This window comes from Barbus barbus, assembly GCF_936440315.1.
Source record: "Barbus barbus genome assembly, chromosome: 5".
NCBI classification, from domain to species: domain Eukaryota; kingdom Metazoa; phylum Chordata; class Actinopteri; order Cypriniformes; family Cyprinidae; genus Barbus; species Barbus barbus.
The window spans coordinates 23,568,151-23,587,381 of NC_136733.1; the positions used below are offsets into that span (position 1 = coordinate 23,568,151).

General features: G+C 36.4%; 1 protein-coding gene across 6 annotated transcripts in view; it reads right to left on the reverse strand.

Annotated features, from left to right (window-relative positions):
• Window positions 1-4,421: 4,421 nt before the first annotated feature.
• Window positions 4,422-19,231, reverse strand: part of LOC306870318 (doublesex- and mab-3-related transcription factor 1) — a 29,639-nt gene continuing 14,829 nt past the window's right edge. For 2 of the 6 annotated variants that reach the window (XM_079417519.1, XM_079417522.1), the window contains one exon: window positions 4,756-6,113. In XM_079417519.1, the coding sequence (XP_079273645.1) occupies window positions 6,069-6,113 (45 nt within the window). In that variant the 3' untranslated portion in view covers window positions 4,756-6,068. Of the gene's footprint in view, window positions 6,114-11,484; window positions 11,674-19,231 lie in introns of all 6 variants that reach the window. The other 4 variants (XR_013784249.1, XM_079417521.1, XM_079417523.1 and 1 more) reach the window with 4 other exon arrangements.

Below are 19,231 nucleotides of genomic sequence, written 5' to 3' on the forward strand. Positions count from 1 at the left end.
ACACTGGATGGACGGATGGATGGAGGGAGGAAGTCTCGCTTTTATAATTAGGCTACAGTTAGAATTTTGTGGGATATTTTGCCGACATGCATGCAGCCTTCTAATACAAATAGCCACACAACACAAGATATATCACAAACAAAAAGTTAGTCATCATCATTTATAGTGTTTGCTAACTATATAGGCTACCAGAAACAAATCGGCTCCGTGAAATTAATTATCTTCATTAGCAAAATACCCAAAATAGACCTAACTGAATAGGTCTAATTTACATTATTTTAAACTGCCTAATTCAATTCACAGTAGCCTAGGGTTTTAACATAAAACAGGTTTCAATTTTTATACGCAAACTGCGGAAAAATAAAAATAAATGTATAATAAAATAAACAATAATAATATATAATTTTCACTGGTTGTTTGAATTCGGACCCACAGCAATTTTTCAACATCGTATGAGGATCTAAGGAGTGCAGTAATTTCAAGAATTAACTGGGAGCGTAGAGAAGAATTCACATAACTGCTGTGCGCTTTTCATGAACATCCTGCAACCACTTTGGTATTTAGTTTAACCTCACGCTGTGAATTCGAATTAAACACAGGCGACAATAATATGGTGGTTTGCATTTGAATAAGCTCTTAACTTATTCCCATGAAAAATGTTGAATAGTCCGACATGCAGCAAGAGTTAATTGAGCAATATGATTTGGACTTGTACCAAATGAATTCTGGAAGGATCAGATGAAAAAATTAATTGAATCAAGCGAACTGGGCGATGTCAACTGCATTAAACAAGTCTGTTTGTTTTTGTGCACACAGTAAACATACATAGACTTTAAATGCAATTTGGCACGCGATGTAGGGTGTAAATTGCAGCACACCTTTCTTAAACTGATGCCCATCGCTTTTTAAGTCCAGTGAAACTCAACACCGGGCACCCTCGAGTCCCGTTTCTGTTCCTAAATGGGGTTATTCAAGCACGTAATGGGATCCCGGCTGCACAACTTTGAGAACTGGGGGCCACGGTTAGCTTCACCACATGAACTCGGTTTCCAGGGCTATTAAGCTTTTAATTGGAAAATAGCAGATGAAATTTCAAGGTGACGATAATGCCGCATGCAGTCTGTGTTTGGCGAGGGGAATTCACAGCAAGGGGAGTGGGAGGACAACACAAATTCTAATACAATTATTTACGTCTCTCACCAACACTGCAGAAAATGAATAAGCTACATAAAAAAATCTCTCTCTCTCCGAAAAAAAAGAAATTTACATTTTAATGTAAAATAAATATTTTTTATGTTAAATGTGATTGGCATCAATGGACATAGATATAAAGAATGAAGAGAAATTAAGATGAACAAATCCTCCAAATGTAAAAGGAGTGCAATCCATTTAACAACTATAATGCTTTATTTTTACAAGTAAAGAGTGTTTTTGATAAACTTGTTTGCCTTTAGTCTTGTGTGAGATATAAACATGTTAAATGAAATAATTCTAACCAACCAACCAGCAAAGAAATAAATAAATACCTGGCTCTGTTGAAGGTGATTAATTATACAGTAGCTACATATGGTGAAGAAAACGAATGAAGCCAAATGCCTACCAGTAAAATTCAGATTAAGATGTATCTATACACTCCTTCTGTCTCATGACAGTTTCACAGATTAAATCCATTAGGAAGATAATTTTAGTAAGTGCTTCTGAAAGAACATGGGAGAGAATAGAGAAGGGAAGTCTGATGTTTGGACAGAGAGAAACAATACTCCTAAGAGTAATAAAGTTATAATACCACTAATTAAAAATAACAGAAGTTTAAAATAATTTAATGTCTAATGGTAAATGTTACGAAACTTTTCTGTGGATTAAGTGAACCACTGTTAGCAGCTATCAATGTGGAGCCCAAAAGCTGTTTTATACTGAACTAAAGGACAGAATAAATCCAGTAAATGTCTCAGGTCCAAGATCCAAGAAACCATAAACTGAGTAAATGACACAAACTACACCTATAGTCAACCACTCGGTGTGGGAGGTACTTGTACTCTCTAGTCATTTACAACATAATTAATTTAGCAAATGCAGTTATCCCGGCAATTTACAAATGAGAATAATAGAGATTCATCTCAGAGAGGAAACAATAGTGCTATACACAGGTTACAGACACAAAAGATGACTTATTTCTGCTTGTAAGAAGTTCTAAGGTTTCAGCCATTGAGCACAGATTTCCACCCACATAATTTCTGTTTAATCTAAATATTTCCACTTTATTGTACAGCTACTGCAGTTTTGACGCAATATCTCAATATTTATACACATAAAAAAAACGTATACCTTAAAAAAAACCTTAGTAAGACTGAAGTATATATTTTTGTTTGATTTCTGCACTTAACTCAGCAATGCTCTTTTATTTAATTTGATTGCTCTTTTTGTATTTCCTGTCGGTTTTGATTGAGGTGGTAATTATGTATAGACTCAATGTTGAATCTGTGAGCTGTCTATTGAGAGCCAATCGGCTGCTCTTTAATTGCGGCTCTCTTGACAGGCAGCCAATAGTTTCAATGTTGTGAGTAATGACAGGACATCTGTCCAGTGAAATGTCTGGTTATTCTCTCTGTATGGACAGAGCCTCCAAGGGCACCCAAATCACTGAGACTCTGACAGGACCCACACCCTCTCCATCTCAACATGAACAAAGACAGACAACAAAATAGTTGTCTGCCTCTATAACCCACTCTAATGGGACTTGGATTATACAACTAAGTGCAACTGACTGACAGCTTCATATCCAATCAATTAGACTTTTTACAGCTTATTTGCGCAGTTAGTGTATTCATTTACAACTTCTGTGCCTGTGAAAAGGGTTTCATATTCATGCCGTTACATTCACAGGTGCTTGATCACATTGTTGACATTAGTTGGGCATGAACTAAATGAATCATATTAAAGGTGCAGTTCACCCAAAATAAAAATTTGCTGAAAATGCCTTTTCCCTCAGGCCATCCAAGACGTGTTTGTTTCTCAATTGGAACAGATATGGGGAAATTCCACATTACATCACTTGCTCACCAATGGATCCTCTGCAGTGCATGGGTGCCGTCATGAGAATCAAAACAGCTGAAACAGCTAAAAACATCACAATAATTCACACCAAACTTCAGACATATTTGTTTAGAAGTGTTTTTGCTTGTAAATGTGCTTGATCTGTGGATATTTCTCTCCTGATTCAGACAACATTTTCATTGGAGAAAGTAATATTATGGATGGAGGACTCATATTTTAAGACCCGTTCACACCAAATACGATAACTATAAAGATAACGATAAAGCTAGTTCTAAAAATAGTTCTCAATATTAAATAATAGCAGAGTCCACACCACAGCTACAACGATAAAGGCACAGAGAAACGATATCTTTGGAAATCACTTTCAGAATGAGTTTTTTTCCAGCTGATGAACGACGCCCAATCAGAATCCATCTCGAGAATTTAAAGCAGCAGATGAGCATGCGCTTATAATAAACAGACATCCGTTCACCGGATGCTAATATATTTATCTTTAATACTTGGTGTGAACAGCCCTTTAGCCATAAGTAAAGTTTTGAAGTTAAAAACGCCTTAATGATTGATGTGTTTATTCCAAACACAGCTTTTTAAATTGTCAAGATGTTAATTGATGGACTGGAGTCGTGTTTTTATTTTCTGTTTGAATTCCCATGCTGATGGCACCCATTCACCCAAATCTGTTTATTTTTAAATGATGTAAAACACTAATTGTTTTCTTTTAGTCCCATTGATATGTTGGCAAATAATATGCAACCATAATATTGTTGTTCTCAGGCATAGTATTTCTAGTCAAGTATGGTGATATTTGATTTTGAATTAAATCATTGATTTTTCGAAAATACATATTAAGTACTTCAAAACAACAAGCAACCGGATGTTCTCCATAAATTTGACTGTCAAGGTTTTATTAATGTTGCAATTTCTATTCTAACCCCACTGTCCAGTAATCTTCTTTATTATCTCTACCACCCCTTCGAAATAAAATGCATTCAATTCAAATAAATGTATTATTACAGATTAAACCGGGCCTTGTTTCAGACCATACAGTCATCAAACACTTTTATGATTACCTCTTCCTCTCTTAAATCCAAAAGCCCTGACTTAAGAAAATGCAGCTCTAGCACCTGTATGCACTGAGACTTTGGGACAGGGGCGGCTCTATCTTTCATGCAGCCAGCGTGATTGATGGCACAATAGCAGCTCAAGGAAAACAAATCCACAGACACTTTTCAGGCTGTCGCAGGAACACAAACCTGATGCAGCAACAGAAGGACACGGGGCACGGCGGAGCCCAGCGCTGACAGCCTATGATAAAGCGGCCTTCCTTAACTAAACTCGTAAAGCACGGGGCAATAAAACTCAATCTTCTGTAAAATCCAATTAAGTCATTATCTGACTGATTGTATCTTTAATTGAAAACAGAAGTGACAGTAAATTTCTGTGATATATCAGGATCAATCGATACTGCTGTACAATCTGCTCTCCAGAAGTGATTTATAATGCTGAAGCCATATAGGTAACTCCACATTCTTCTCACTAAAACCACTGGGGGATGAAATTAAGAGTAAGTGCATTTAATAAAAAGCAAAAAAAAAACAAGATGGTCAGGTTATTGATTACAGCAGATGGGGCAGAATCAAATGAATGCTTTCAGTGTGCAGAGCAAAGAAAATACAAGTAATTTTCATTTTGGATTTTTTTATCACGCGCTCTCAACAGGCATGCCTTGTGAGAAAGTCGGTCATCAAGAATTGGCCATAAACACAACCATTGCAAATTAGCTTTTGTAGTGTTTTATAATCATAACAATAATAAAAATGTTTGTAACATCACGGTGTCAGTGAAAAAGAGCTCACCACATCATGAGCAAAATACAGTAATGTTTACACAAAATCAAGATCTGGAAAACAAATTAATCAAACTGTGAACTGTTAGTCTAACAGTTGTACAAAGTCTCAGTTAGCTACTTATTAATACTGAGCTCTATGTAAGTGCAAAACAAATACAGATGCAAGAATCATAAATGGCCATCCACTACCATTAAAAAAAAAAGTAAAAATTTGATTACACTGAGAAATTTCCAAAATGCGTTTAACATTTCTATCAGATCGAAAAATCTCATCATTTTTAGTCAAACATACTGTCAGAAAAAATACGTCTGCAACAAATAGAGCATAAAAGGAAAGAAAGTTGTGTGTCCCTCTTCTCCTTTACCATTTATTCGTGACTTGACCGAGGACACTATCTGTGCTATCTGAGGACACTATTAAAATCAAGGGCACAGCTTCATATTATACAAAGAAAGCAGAGAAGAGTACTGAACATTAGCTGGATCCTGCATAGGAACAGGGTAGATGCAAATCATCAAAAGTGAAATGATGTTCTTTAGTGATGGCCATAAATAAACAAGCCGTTCACTGTGAGATTGAAGCATAATTTAATAGTATCTCTTCTAACTCAACTGTCCCACAGCCACTATGAAGATGCTGGAGAAGAGCTCATATACTTTGCATCTTGAAGGTCATGGAAAGAAGTTAGATAGTCCATTAGGCCAATGACAGCAATACTGAGCTTTAGCAGATATGTGACAAATCGTTGTTCACTGCTATTTCTTTCACTAGTGTATAAGAGTGGAAATGAATCATTCTAAACTTTAAAAACTTTAAAAGAGAACAAACTGAAGATATCAAACAATATGAAACATAGCCAACCTTGTAAACTGTATTTCTGATCATTGAGAAACTAAGTAAAACATAACCCATATCTATGAAAATCTTGAAAAACAAATCACAATGATCAACCTGATCAGTACTAACTACAAACTGTTGAACAATAAGGTAGGGCCTGCTTTCAAAATCATAATACGTTTAGTTAAAATACAAAAACAATTCAATTAGATGGGAGATCGGTGTAGGTGAGGGTTTTTCATTTGGCTGGCCCCTCGATGATGGAGTCGACAGAGAAGGTTCCTGACTCTGAGCTGCTCTCACACTCCAGCTTGTTCTCAGGGTTGATCATTGAGCTGATGGACACTGCGTCTTGAGCTCCATCAGAGAAAACTGAAATGAGATGGATCATGACACATAAACTATTTTTTGTTTAATCACTGAAGACTTTTTGTGCCAAAGCATAATCTGATTATGGCATCTGTGATGCATGCAACCTGAAACATGCATGTAACATGAGCGTTTTGGTTCCTGACATTTTCACATTTACTGACAAAGTACAATGGTGCCAAAGAGTATTTGGACATTTAAGCCTCACATAAAAGTGTTTGAATGTCTTTGGATTAGAAACAAAATATCAGTCCAAGCAGAATTTATCTGAATGTTAAGGCTTAAACAACAATAAACAATAGATCTGAACTAGGGTTGGGTGATGTCTACCATATTGGCATCGGACGATGTCTACAGTGAAACATCGTGATGGACGATGACATCGGGGGCGGGGTTAGGGCTGTGCCCGAAGCGTGAATCCGTAGGCAGAAACGCACGGAAAACAAATAACGAGTTCTACGAGCCACTAAAGGGACGTGGTTAGCCTCTTGCTAGTAGCCCGTTACATTACAGTACATTAAAGTCTACTTACCACATACACAGCGTAAGGAGAGATGACTGATAGGACAATGGCGAATGATTTGCAGATACTGAGCACCACTGACAAACATCTGCTGCTCCGTAGCATAGAGTCCACGTGGTCGCAAATCTCGAAAGTGAAAGTAAAATAAGAGCGCACATTCGAAAGCGGTTTCAGTGTCCTGCATATTAGTAGTGGTTCCCTGATGCCAGCAATTTATATACAATTTAGAAATTTAGTATTTATTTTTTTTTATCCTCCCATCTCGTAGGCTATTTATTCCCCTTAGGAGTTCCGTAGTATACCTAATTTCCTTTCCGAACACGTAATTGGGATGCGGCGGATTGCGGAAGAGGGGGGTGGGGGATTACGATGCCGGCTCAACATCGTGATGTCTGTCAGCCGTCGGCGATGGACGATGGCATCATCTATCGGCCCAACCCTAATCTGAGCATACACCTGTGCTTACTCTGACAGGAAACTAGTGTGAACTTGAGGGCAACCATTTTCATACACTACTGTTGAAGTGTTTGGGGTAACTAAGATTTTTAAATGTTTTTGAAATAAGTCCCTTATGTTCACCAAAGCTGCATTTATTTGATTGAAACAGTAATATTGCTAAATGATTACAATTTTATGCATTTTAATATATTAAATAACGTATTACTGAGATGGCTGAATTGTCAGCAGCAAATACTGAAATGCTGATTTAAAGGGATAGTTCACCCAAAAAAGAAAATTGTCATTAATTACTCACCCTCAAGTCGTTCCAAACCTGTAAGAACTTCATTCATCTTCCGAACACAAATTAAGAGTTTTTAATGAATTCCGAGAGCTATCTGATATCGTCAGAGAGCTATCGTCCATAGACAGCAAGGGTCCTACCATGGTCAAGGTCCAGAAACGTAGCAAGACATCGTTAAAATAATCCATGTGACATCAGTGGTTCAACCGTAACTTTACGAAGCTACAAGAATACTTTTTGCGTGCAAAGAAAACAAAAATAATGACTATTCAATTTGTCTCCACCCTAGCGCCATTTTGGAGAGTATCACATACGTGAACTACGTATGTACACGGATTCGTTGTTTTCGTTCAGATCAAAGCGTAAACAACATATCCACATACAGTGCTGCGGACATAGAACAGCAGACGTTGTTTATGTATGTGATACTCTCCAAAATGGCGCTAGAGTGATGCGGAGGAGACGAATTGTTCTCAGAATTCATCAAAAATATCTTAATTTGTGTTCCGAAGATGAACGAAGGTCTTACAGGTTTGGAACGACATAAGGGTGAGTAATTAATGACAGAATTTTCCTTTTTGGGTGAACTATCCCTTTAATGCTCAACATTATAATTGAAAACAGTTGTGCTGCTTAATATTTTGTGGAAAATGTTCTCAATTCTTAAACCAAAATAAAAGCTGTTCTTCTGAATTTTCTATTCAACAAAAATATTTTATAGCAATGTATAAGTCTTTACTGTCACGTTTGATCAATTTAATACATCCACGCTGAATAAATATTAATTTCTTAAAAACTAAATCTTACAAACCCCAACAGTAATGTATATCCAATAACAACCATTTTGAAAGTAGATTAAAAATAAAATAATTAAAATAATTGTAAAAATGGCTCAGAAATTATACACATTTAATGTGTCCAAACATGTTGGGGGCCATTGTATTTAAAAGCTCATCAACTTAAAAGTTACCATTCTGCCAACAAAAACAAATCTGTGAACAAGCTGACTCTTTGAACAGAACACAATGTTAGTGTAGAAAGAGTAATGTTGAAGCACTTCTTATCTTGAGATTATCAGCTTCTCCAGTGAAACTAAACAGCATCAAATAACTATGAGCAGTGCTGTCAGCTCTCCACATGACAAGACAGTGCTGCATTTTATGAATCACACACTGCAGTGTTCTGGCTACTTTGGCAAACTCCTTCAAGCTGAAGATACGCGTATTGAGCAAGACAGACTGCTGAGTGAGCACATGGCTGTTGAGCAAATAGCGCAGGACAAGTCTGTACTGTCTTGACCTTCTCCAGTGCCTGTGTGCACAGCGAAAAACATCATATTATTAATGTAAATATAAATATGCTCTAGCTGGCATTAAATAAACCCTGATAGTTATTGGGTTACACTGGATCACAATCATCTGCTCAAATAAATTACTTTATGTAAATGTAAAACTGAAACACTAGCAGCACAAACTTTATAGTTCCCTATAAACACGCATGGTGGTTTGTGCATTGAGCCAGGTCACTGCTCATCTCAATATGCATATGATTCTAATACATTACAGTCTCTACCGAGTCTATCAAAGTTACGAGTGTCAGGAGGGGCGACACGCAAATCTTGTTCATCTGCTTTCCTGACCTTCATAACCTGAGAAAAGGAGCATAAAGGATATTACTGTGCCTCATCCCTTCCTGCCCTCCCTCTTTTTCATCTGCGCTGCTCTGGCGTGGAGGTAATTAAGGGGTGCTGGCGAAAAGGAGTAATTTTTCTCCTCATTAACTTCCTGATTGGTTTCAGGCTACAAAACTTTGCGCTCCGCCCGCTGTTTGTCACCAATTCCAAACTGGCCAATTGTTAATACTAATGTTTGTGTAGCTAAACTGCACCGGCGCTCACTGTACAACAATAATACATGGAGTGAGGGTGAAAGAGGAGTGGCTGGAATTAGCCGTGGCTGTTTTAATTCTGAGGGAGTTCATCAGGGGGAAATCTATGGTGTAATTAAAGGGAAGATCTCACGGGTGAGTGGACAGGTCGTTTGTAGGGAGGGTAAATCAGCAGTGGGGCTGTTTGGCAAGCGGACATGTTCTGTGTCATGGCTTCGTTGCCTTTGATTATCATTGCATTAGCGCTTAATATAAACTAATGTCAGATCGGTCGTAAACGCTGTAATACAGACAATCAGGCCTTTAAATATGCAGATAAAACCAAATAATAATGAAACAAGTAAATGGATTTCCATATATTCATTATTGTACTATGACTTGGAAGAAATGCCTCTCAAAATAATTAAATTTTTTGACACTATCCTGCTGAAAAATAAATAAATAAATAAATAAACCAGACTAACTTAGTTTGCTGGTCTCCCAGGCCGGTTTTTAGAGGGGATTTAGGTACTTTACAGCTGGCTGCTTAGACGATTTTAAACCAGCTAAAACTTAAGTGTTTCAGCAGGGCACATACTCCGTAAGAATAGCATTTATAAAACCTCCACAAAGTTGCCAAACAAGACATTTCCTACACATTGGCAGTAACACAATTGCCCCCCCCCCCCCCCCCAAAAAAAATAATAATCACACGTCTGTCGAGTCTAAAACAGTATTGAAACAAGAGAGGATTTACTTTTCTCCCATCTGAACTTTTGCCCTATTCACCCTTGTTCGACGGACTATCTTAGATTTCCAAACTATTAAACAGTCTTTGTGTAGTTTAACAAAAGGAAGCTTTAAAAAAAAAAAAAAAAAAAAAAGAGCATGAAAAGGGGAGGGGAAACGGTGAAAGAAGCTCAATCATTTCTGGCAGTTTGGAAAAAGTGAACAAAAGCCCAGATGTGAGAGAAGATGGTAATTCAGGGTTGATCTATTGTGGATAAGCTCTTTCCTCTGCAACTCATATACTGCCAGCACTGGGCCATGAGGGTCCATATTGCCTGCACTTAGATAAACACAGAGTTGCATAGAGATAACGCACACAGGCGCTCACACACAAAGGCATACATGCTCAAACGTGTATAAAGATGCACCATACACACATGTGCTTACAGTCATTAAAAATTAAAACTAATAGTTCATTGTATCAGTCTAAATCGCAGTTGTATTAGTATGAAAATCAGTCAAAACTGAGGGGTGGTGATGGCGCAGTGGATAAGACACATGCCTTTGGTGTGAGAGACCCGGGTTCGAATCCACTGTGAGACACCAATGTGTCCCTGAGCAAGACACTTAACCCCTAGTTGCTCCAGAGGCGTGCGACCTCTGACATATATAGCAATTGTAAGTCGCTTTGGATAAAAGCGTCAGCTAAATGAATAAATGTAAATGTAAATGTTAAGACGGCTGATATTAGCCGTAGGTAGGTAGTTGAGATTTTAATGCCATGTCAGCAGCTGAGGTTACTTTTTTTGTTAACCAATTACATAACCTGTATAATTGCGACAATAAAATAAATATTATAAATAAAATTACACACGGTGTTTAAAATTCTAAAACAATTTCTGTTAAGATTGTATTATACAAGTCCTTAAGAGAGCTTACTATAGAAAATCTCAAACTACTTGCATTAAAAGCTGTCCAACAAGTCAGGTTTAAGATAAAGGGGCTGATATTAGAGATTTTTAATTAACAATATTATTAGATATTGGATATTTAATTGAACATGCTCATTCATTCATACTTTTGCATTTTACACTTAATCGTTTACAAACACTAATAACAGACTGTTAAATTTAATCTTTAGAAACTGTCAAAATTAATATTAATTTTCATACTGCACATCATCAAATATTATAAATATAAAACAATTGATTGAACCATTTTATTTTTTATTTTGACAAAATATAAAAAAACATTATAGTAGCCATTTAGCGGTTATTAGTTAAAGTCATAGATTTTCAGTGAGAAATGTGATAGTGCATCCCTCTACTAAAATATATTGGCATTCACATGAACCAAACTTCTAAACCTTGCCCGGTGGACTTGGGTGTGCTTTTCTCAGATTGCATTCTCAAATTTGAAGAAAAAAAAAAAAAAAAAACTTTTACAATAGCCAAATGGGCCAACTCTGGTTGGCACCAAAAGCTATGAAAGCACCCTCAGAAACAAACACTCACATCTGTACGACATGACTTGGCTGAAGATGTGCTGGGGGGAGATGGAGTTCCCTCAAGGAATGACATGCACGTCTCTCTCAATCATTAGAGTCGTGGCAGGACTTAATGGCGCAGAAAACACAGGCCTACAGCAAGCAGGTGGCACTTTAAACAGCTGCTGAATCCTCAAAGAGTGAAGAGCCGTGGCTTCTGCAGAGAGACGGATGATGTTCTCGGAGTGGAGCTCTCACTCAATCACATTGGCACTGGAGTTTGAAGCACTCAAAGGAGGTGAATGCAGAAGTGTTTAACACTTAATGACAAACCAAGCACAAATTAAATTCAAATTTATGCATAATATTTTATAGCACCTTCCGATTATTTACATTTTTTTTTTACTGATGAACTGATAAATGTGCACTGTGTTTTTGATAATGTAACTCAAAAAAAGAGATCTATAGGTGGCACATCTATAGTATTATAACAAAATACAACTAGACTGAGGAAAATGTGAGTGAGTGGTGTAGCGGTTTTATTTGAGCAAAAAAAAAAAAACCAAACACTTAATACTGATTAAAACCGAAATCTATCATGTAAATATATCTTTATGTGAACTTTATGAAATTATCCTGGAAAAAAAATCATGGTTTCCAAAAAATATTAAGCAGCACAACGGTTTTCAACATTATTAATACCAAATCAGTATATCAGAATGATTTCTGAAGGATCCTGTAACACTGAAGACTTGAAAGGGAAAGGGAAGTGGTGTGTGGCCAAGTATGGTGACCCATACTCGGAATTTGTGCTCTGCATTTAACCCATCCAAGTGTACACACTATAGTGAACACACACCCAGAGCAGTGGGCAGCCAATGCTGCGGCCCGGGGAGCAGTTGGGGATTCGGTGCCTTGCTTAAGGGTCTCACCTCAGTCGTGGTATTGAGGGTGGAGAGAGTGTTGGTTATTCACTTCCCTACCTACAATCCCTGCCGGACCTGAGACTCGAACCCACGACCTTCGGGTTACAAGTCCAACTCTCTATCCATTAGGCCACGACTGCTTGAGTTGTGGCTGCTGAAAATTCAGCTCACATGCGAGTACATTGGACACTTCAGTCCCCATTATCGGTCTATTAGAGATCTGCATGAGTGGCCTGTAACGTCTGACAGGAGGCATCATGCCAGGGTCAGAGGCTAATTAAACACATAAGCACCTCCAGACCTGTATTGTTCCCCAATCTGTCCCCAGTCTCAAAGTGTCTCTGAGAGAATTGACAGGCCCTCCTCCCTGTTAAATCGCTGGCACTGATATAGCGCTTTGCCATCCCTGCAAATGACCTGTCCGTCTCTCCCGGCCTACACTCCATTCTGTCGAAACATTATGGATATACTATAATGACTTGAGACATAGGATCAATGATTTGAGGAATTTTGTGTCATTATCTTTAAAGGAGATAAAATAATGACAAGTGCAGAATAAGCATTGCAGGCATCAGTTAGCACAGCTGTGAGAGAGACTAAAGCCCCTCTGGGTGAAATAAATTACTTAATAGATTCAGCTGAATTAACTATGTTACGCTCCGAGTTAAGGTTGAATATGACCATTCTGGTCAACAATGAATGTCCACTTTCCATTAGTAAGCAAAACCAATAAAATGCTACCACAAATAAATAATTCTTAGAAATCTGTGTGGAAAAGACACCATGGTCACACTTTATTTTAGGTCCAATTCTTGCTATTAGCAAACCATTATTACTTTTGCCTCAATAAATGCCTAATTTGCTGCTTATTAATAGTTAGTAAGGTAGTTTAGGTATTTTTATTTTATGTTTCACATAACTTTATAAGTACTAATAAACAGCCAATGTGTTAATAATAGGCATGCTAATAAGCAACTAGTTAATAGTGAGAATTGGTCCCTATACTAAAGTGTTACTGAAACCAGTAGCATCAGCAAAGACACAAAATACGCCTGCCTTTTAACAATTTAGACCAGGTTCAAAAACTAAAGATTCCCATAAAATAAAAATGAAAAAGATTTTATTTGTTGATAAAAAATATCAAATAACTTCTAAAACACCTAGGAAATAAGCCAGTTGTAAGTTATTTATAATATGGTGTCTGATTTATTATCAATGATGAAAACATTATTTTTGTGAAAACCATGATACAGTTTTCAGGACTCTTTGGTAAACAGAAAGTTCAAAAGAAAAGCACTTATTTGAAATATTAATCTTTTGTATCATTCTACTCTTAATCTAAATAAAGCTAATGCATCTTTGCTGAATGTCTTCAAAAAAAAAAAAAAAAAAAAAAAAAAAAGTCCACCCTAAACTTTTGAACACTAGTAGTTTATATAAACTGAGATTCTAGGCTTTCTTTCACACAAGACAGTCTCTTGAGGAGGACAGTGTGCTAAAGAGAGCAGAACCTTTAGCAGCAGTCATTACCCATTTTATCTCCTCAGTGCCTCAGGCAAGTGTTAATGGAAATGTTGTACAACACATTACAACAGTGCTTGAGCCTGAAGCAGCCAATTACACTGGTATTTAACCGATCCATAGAGAGAAAAGACTGAGCATTTAGCATCAGCACTGGAGAAGAGAAGACAGCATGACACGGAGGAGTTACTGACTGTGTGGTTAAATAACACTCCAGCCAGAGATTTTGCCTGCAGGCCACTGATTCACCCTATGATTTACTTGAATGAAACACGTCAGGCTTTACAGATTCCTTTCAAATTTTTTGGAATGCATTATGTGGCACATTAGCCATCCTTGTTATCTGTACTACTAACATACTTATTGTTAAGATTACAAAAGCTACCAAGTGCTTGCTTTGTTTTGTGAGTGTGCGTGTGCGTGCGCGTAGGTAGGGAAAATCTCTTTTCAACTGATCTGCAACAGAAAAATCAACAATTGTCAGCAGGTAAATATGGAGAGTACAACAGTATAATCTTTCATCCAACTAACATCATGCAGCGATTAACCATCTTTCCTTTAAAACCAGCAATGCATTTAGTGTATGCAGCTTCTTATGAATCTTGCCCTTCCTATAACCCTAGCCAGGTTAGTGAAACTGTGTAACAACCAAATAAAGGGACACATGTAACAGCACTTAACCCTGAAGGCACAGGCTGTGCCGGAGTTCTATGCATGTTCCAAAGACGAATAATGCAAACAGGACGGATTAAAAGTTAAAAAAAGCTCCACGGCTTCTCTGTCAGTTGAGACGTTACACCTCTTCCTGCTCAAGCGCTAACTCTCAATTGTGCTTGAAGCTTGCAGAGAATCATTATTGCCCTTTGTTATTCTTCATTGAAAGAGAATGAATGGGCTCTTTGATGGCTCCTATGAGATTGTGTTTTCCTGGAACTTTTTATGGGGGGGTCTGCCACCTCTGAAAACGATATCACATTCTGACTGAGAAGAATTACATGCATTAAACTTGTGGTTTGTAAACAGCATCAGACTGATCAATATATGTCACAAGCACATTAAATATGATTTCCACAAGTATCCATGTGACTTGAATGTGTAATTAGTTACCGCCAAAAAAATAAATGTATTTAAATAAAAGCATTACTGATTGACAGCATCAAAAAATTAGAACGTCTAACAAAAAAGTTATGAGATGATAATGCCATGGCACTATTTACAATGTACAATGGTCTTGAATAAGCATCATGCTATATCTAAAGGGTTCTAGAAGGTATTTCAAAGAATAACATGGCTTTAGCTTGGAATAATCCAAATAAAAACACTGTATTACCCATAGTACTATGTCCAAAAACACTTTATTTTAAGGTGACGTAGTTACGCGTGTTAAATTTACTCACTGCAGTAAAAACACTATAGTTATTATAACACTAACAACACGTCTGTGACCCTGGACCACAAAACCAGTCATAAGGGTCCATTTTTTCAGAAATTGAGATTTCTACATTATCTGAAAGCTTTCCATTGATGTATGGTTTGTTAAAATATGACAATATTTGGCCGAGATACAACTATCTGAAAATCTGGAATCTGAGGGTGCAAAAAAATTCTAAATATTGTGAAAATCGCCTTTAAAGTTGTCCAAATTAAGTTCTTAGCAATGCATATTACTAATCAAAAATGAAGATTTTATATATTTACAGTAGGAAATTTACAAAATATCTTCATGAAACATGATCTTTACTTAATATCCTAATGATTTTTGGCATAAAAAAAAAAAATCTATAATTTTGACCCATACAATGTATTTTTGGCTATTGCTACAAATATACCCCAGCGATGTCAGACTGGTTTTGTGGTCCAGGGTCACATTTTATATAAATATAAAGTAACTAACCCTAAACTAAACCCTAAACTTAACCAGTAAGTTAATTAATATTACTCAATACTTATTTGAGTTATTACACTGCAACAACGTCACCTTTGTAGTAGGTTACACTTTATTTTTAAGGTGTCCTTGTTACAGTGTAATCATTCAAGTACTGAATTAACTAAATGTACTTACTGTATGGTTAGGGTTTGGATTAGGGTTACTTGCATGTAATTATGCATCATTTGTTATTATTATAGTAACATAATAATAACAAAGGACACCTTAAAATAAAGTGTTACCTAATAGTGTAACTAAAGAATTTATTCTGAAAGCCACATATTATCTTTAAATATGTTTTGTTTGCAAACGAAAAGCCCTTGTCTACGCTCTCTAATGCTGTAAACTTTGCACAGTCTGCAAACAAAACTAACTTTTAATCCTTTAATAATAAACGACAAAAAGAAAAAACAGAGCACAAGAGAAAATGGTAAAACCCATAGACTGTCTCGTATAACACTGAAATTCCTACATAACTCACAGTGGGCACATCATCTCATGGGCTAGGCGGCTGCTGCGGGTGGGGGCGGATGCAGGCGGAGGTAAGGCTGCCCTGGCGGGTGATGGAGTGCAGTGTCACCTCCGGCCCAGGCAATTTATGGCGGAGCGCTGCTGACGAGCTCCCAGCAGTAAAGAGCACACAGGGGCGTATTTCACAGCGAGCTGAGCTTTATGAAGAACACTTCGACGCCCCGGCAGGCCGCCGCTCGTGACGGATGGAGAAAGACGCATGACAAGCTTCATCATTGTTTGTAAATCTTAACTTGTTCCCGCTCACTAACCCCAGAGGCAATTTTCCAGAGACAGCTGTGGGGGCCGCTCAGAAAGGACAGCGTCGCACTCCTGAAGGTTATTTGGCCTCATATTTGGCCAACTGATTACCCCAGCGCTAGGGAAAATAAATACACGCCGCACAAGCACTGGAGGCACAGATAAAGTGCAGAGAACTCAAGAGACAAGTCGTCTGAAAACCACACCACATGGTCTCTCACTGTAATATTACTTTAAAAATAATGAAATGCTTTTTAAATATCTCCTAACAATACGATGCTTACTTAGAACACAACAATTATGGGAGTGTGGCAGCTAATCAGGTCTGACTAAAAGTTGTTAATATGACACTAAAACAATACCATGAGATGTTCAGGGATCTGACTGAAGAGGGAGGTGCAGACTTCATTGTAAAGGATCAAACTCAGGTAACAATTGCCTGGATGGTCACTCGGTTTCATTCGGCCATCTTCGCTAATCAAAGGATTGGAACAGGATGTTAAAAATGATCAGCCCAGTTTCATTCACCAAAATAAATAACTAAATAAAAATGTCTGTTTAAGCTGATTAAAGATTCATTAGGACCTCCAAATATATATATGATGATCATATTCTGGAAGACCCTCTTCAAGGAATATAAAGACAGCTAGCTACATACATTATACAGGCTAATTTACGGTGTGAAAAAAATTAAATTGCGATACAACAAATACAAAGATGTTGTTTGAAATAAATGAAATAAGTGGCTCTTATGATGTCATTATACTGAAGCAAATAATTTAAATATTATCTGGAAAATAATTACTTTGCATCAACTTAACATATCTTTTATTTCTACTTACAATTAGAGTAATATTAGATGTATTAAAAACCTGAAAAGACAAATTTTAATTCAATACAAATTTGCATATTTCAATCAGTATATACATAGTATATGCAGATTTTCTTTATGTTATAGGGCTATCAATATAAAAAGTAAGTGGATAGAAAGCAGAATTAAATAATTATTGCCAAATTATTTGTACGTGTTAATTCCTGGACATATACTGTTAGGGATGTAAAGATTCACGATGATTTCACAATATGATTCTCTCACAATTTGTTTTAACAAAATAAGGTTTAAGGCAAATAATAAATGAAAAGGTGTCTCTTTATTATTACTCAGACAAAATTCAGCAAATTGAAATTTCAAATTACAAAAAATTAAAAACAAATATTACAAATAAAAGAAATAGCTTATAAACAAACTAAGGCTTTGTCTGTGCTCTTTCCATACAGTCAACCACTGCATTTTAATTATGATTAAAGCAAGGATGCTACATACATGCCACATGAGCAGTTTTTGATTTAAAGGGATAGTTCACCCAAAAAATTAAATTCTGTCATTAATTACTCATCCTCATGTCATTCCAAAGGCATAAGACCTGTGTTCATCTTCGGAACACAAATTAAGATATTTTTGATGAAATCTAAGAGCTTTCTGACCATCCACAGACAGCAAGGGTCCTACCATGGTCAAGGCACAGAAACGCAGTAAATACATCATTAAAATAATCCATGTGACATCTGTGGTTCAACCGTAATTTTACAAAGCTACGAGAATACTTTGTGTGTGCAAAGAAAAAAAAAAAGACTTTATTCAACAATTTCTTCTCTCCTGGGACAATCATCCCCCATTATGGTCACATGCTGCATTAGCAACATCACACGCATGTGTCAATAATGGACTGTCCAGGGACAGAAGAAATCATTGAATTAAAGTCGTTATTTTTTACCATTTTAACAATGTCCTTACTATGTTTCTGTGCCTTGACCAAGGTAGGACGCTTGCTGTCTATGGAGGATCAGAAAGCTCTCGGATTTCATCAAACATATCTTAATTTCTGTTCTGAAGATGAACAAAGTTCTTATGAGTTTGGAACGATATGAGGGTGTGCAATTAATATGGGTTTTTTGACAGCCAATGCCGATATCTTGCAAAGCAGGCTGATATAAAGCCAATATAATTTTATTTATTTTAATTAATATTTAAGAAATTTTTAATAATTTGAAAATGGATTAAAAAAATAAATGTGTAAAATAAATATACATTAGATGACAAAGTATTTTTCACAAATAAATAAATATTTAATAGAAATATAATAAAAAAGGGAGTAAACACTGTAATCAACAGGACACTCAGTCAGGGCTTGAAAACGAAAAAAAATGTCAATCGGTTCACTCCGAGCAGAATCGATATTTTAACGTTTCCGTTCCTGCGTTCCTCTGTACTATTACCGTTCCGAAACCGGCTTGAGTAGAAAAAATAACTGTTAATACCGTTATTTTTAAAATTGTCTTTGCCTATAATAATAATAATAATAATAATAATAATAATAATAATAATAAAGTACTGTGTTTTTACATTTCTAAATGTAGGCTACTAAACAAAATAAAAAAATCTATTAATGCTTTAAAGACATTAAAGAATTTTTTAAAGATGTTTGCTGCAAATTGTAAAAAAAACAAAAAAACGCTACTTGTATAAAATGTTTTGAGGGAAAAAAAAACAAAGGCTAAGCCTGCATTTTATTGGCCTATTATTCAGAAATGATGTAGGCTAAAATGCCGGTAAATCAAAAATGTTTACA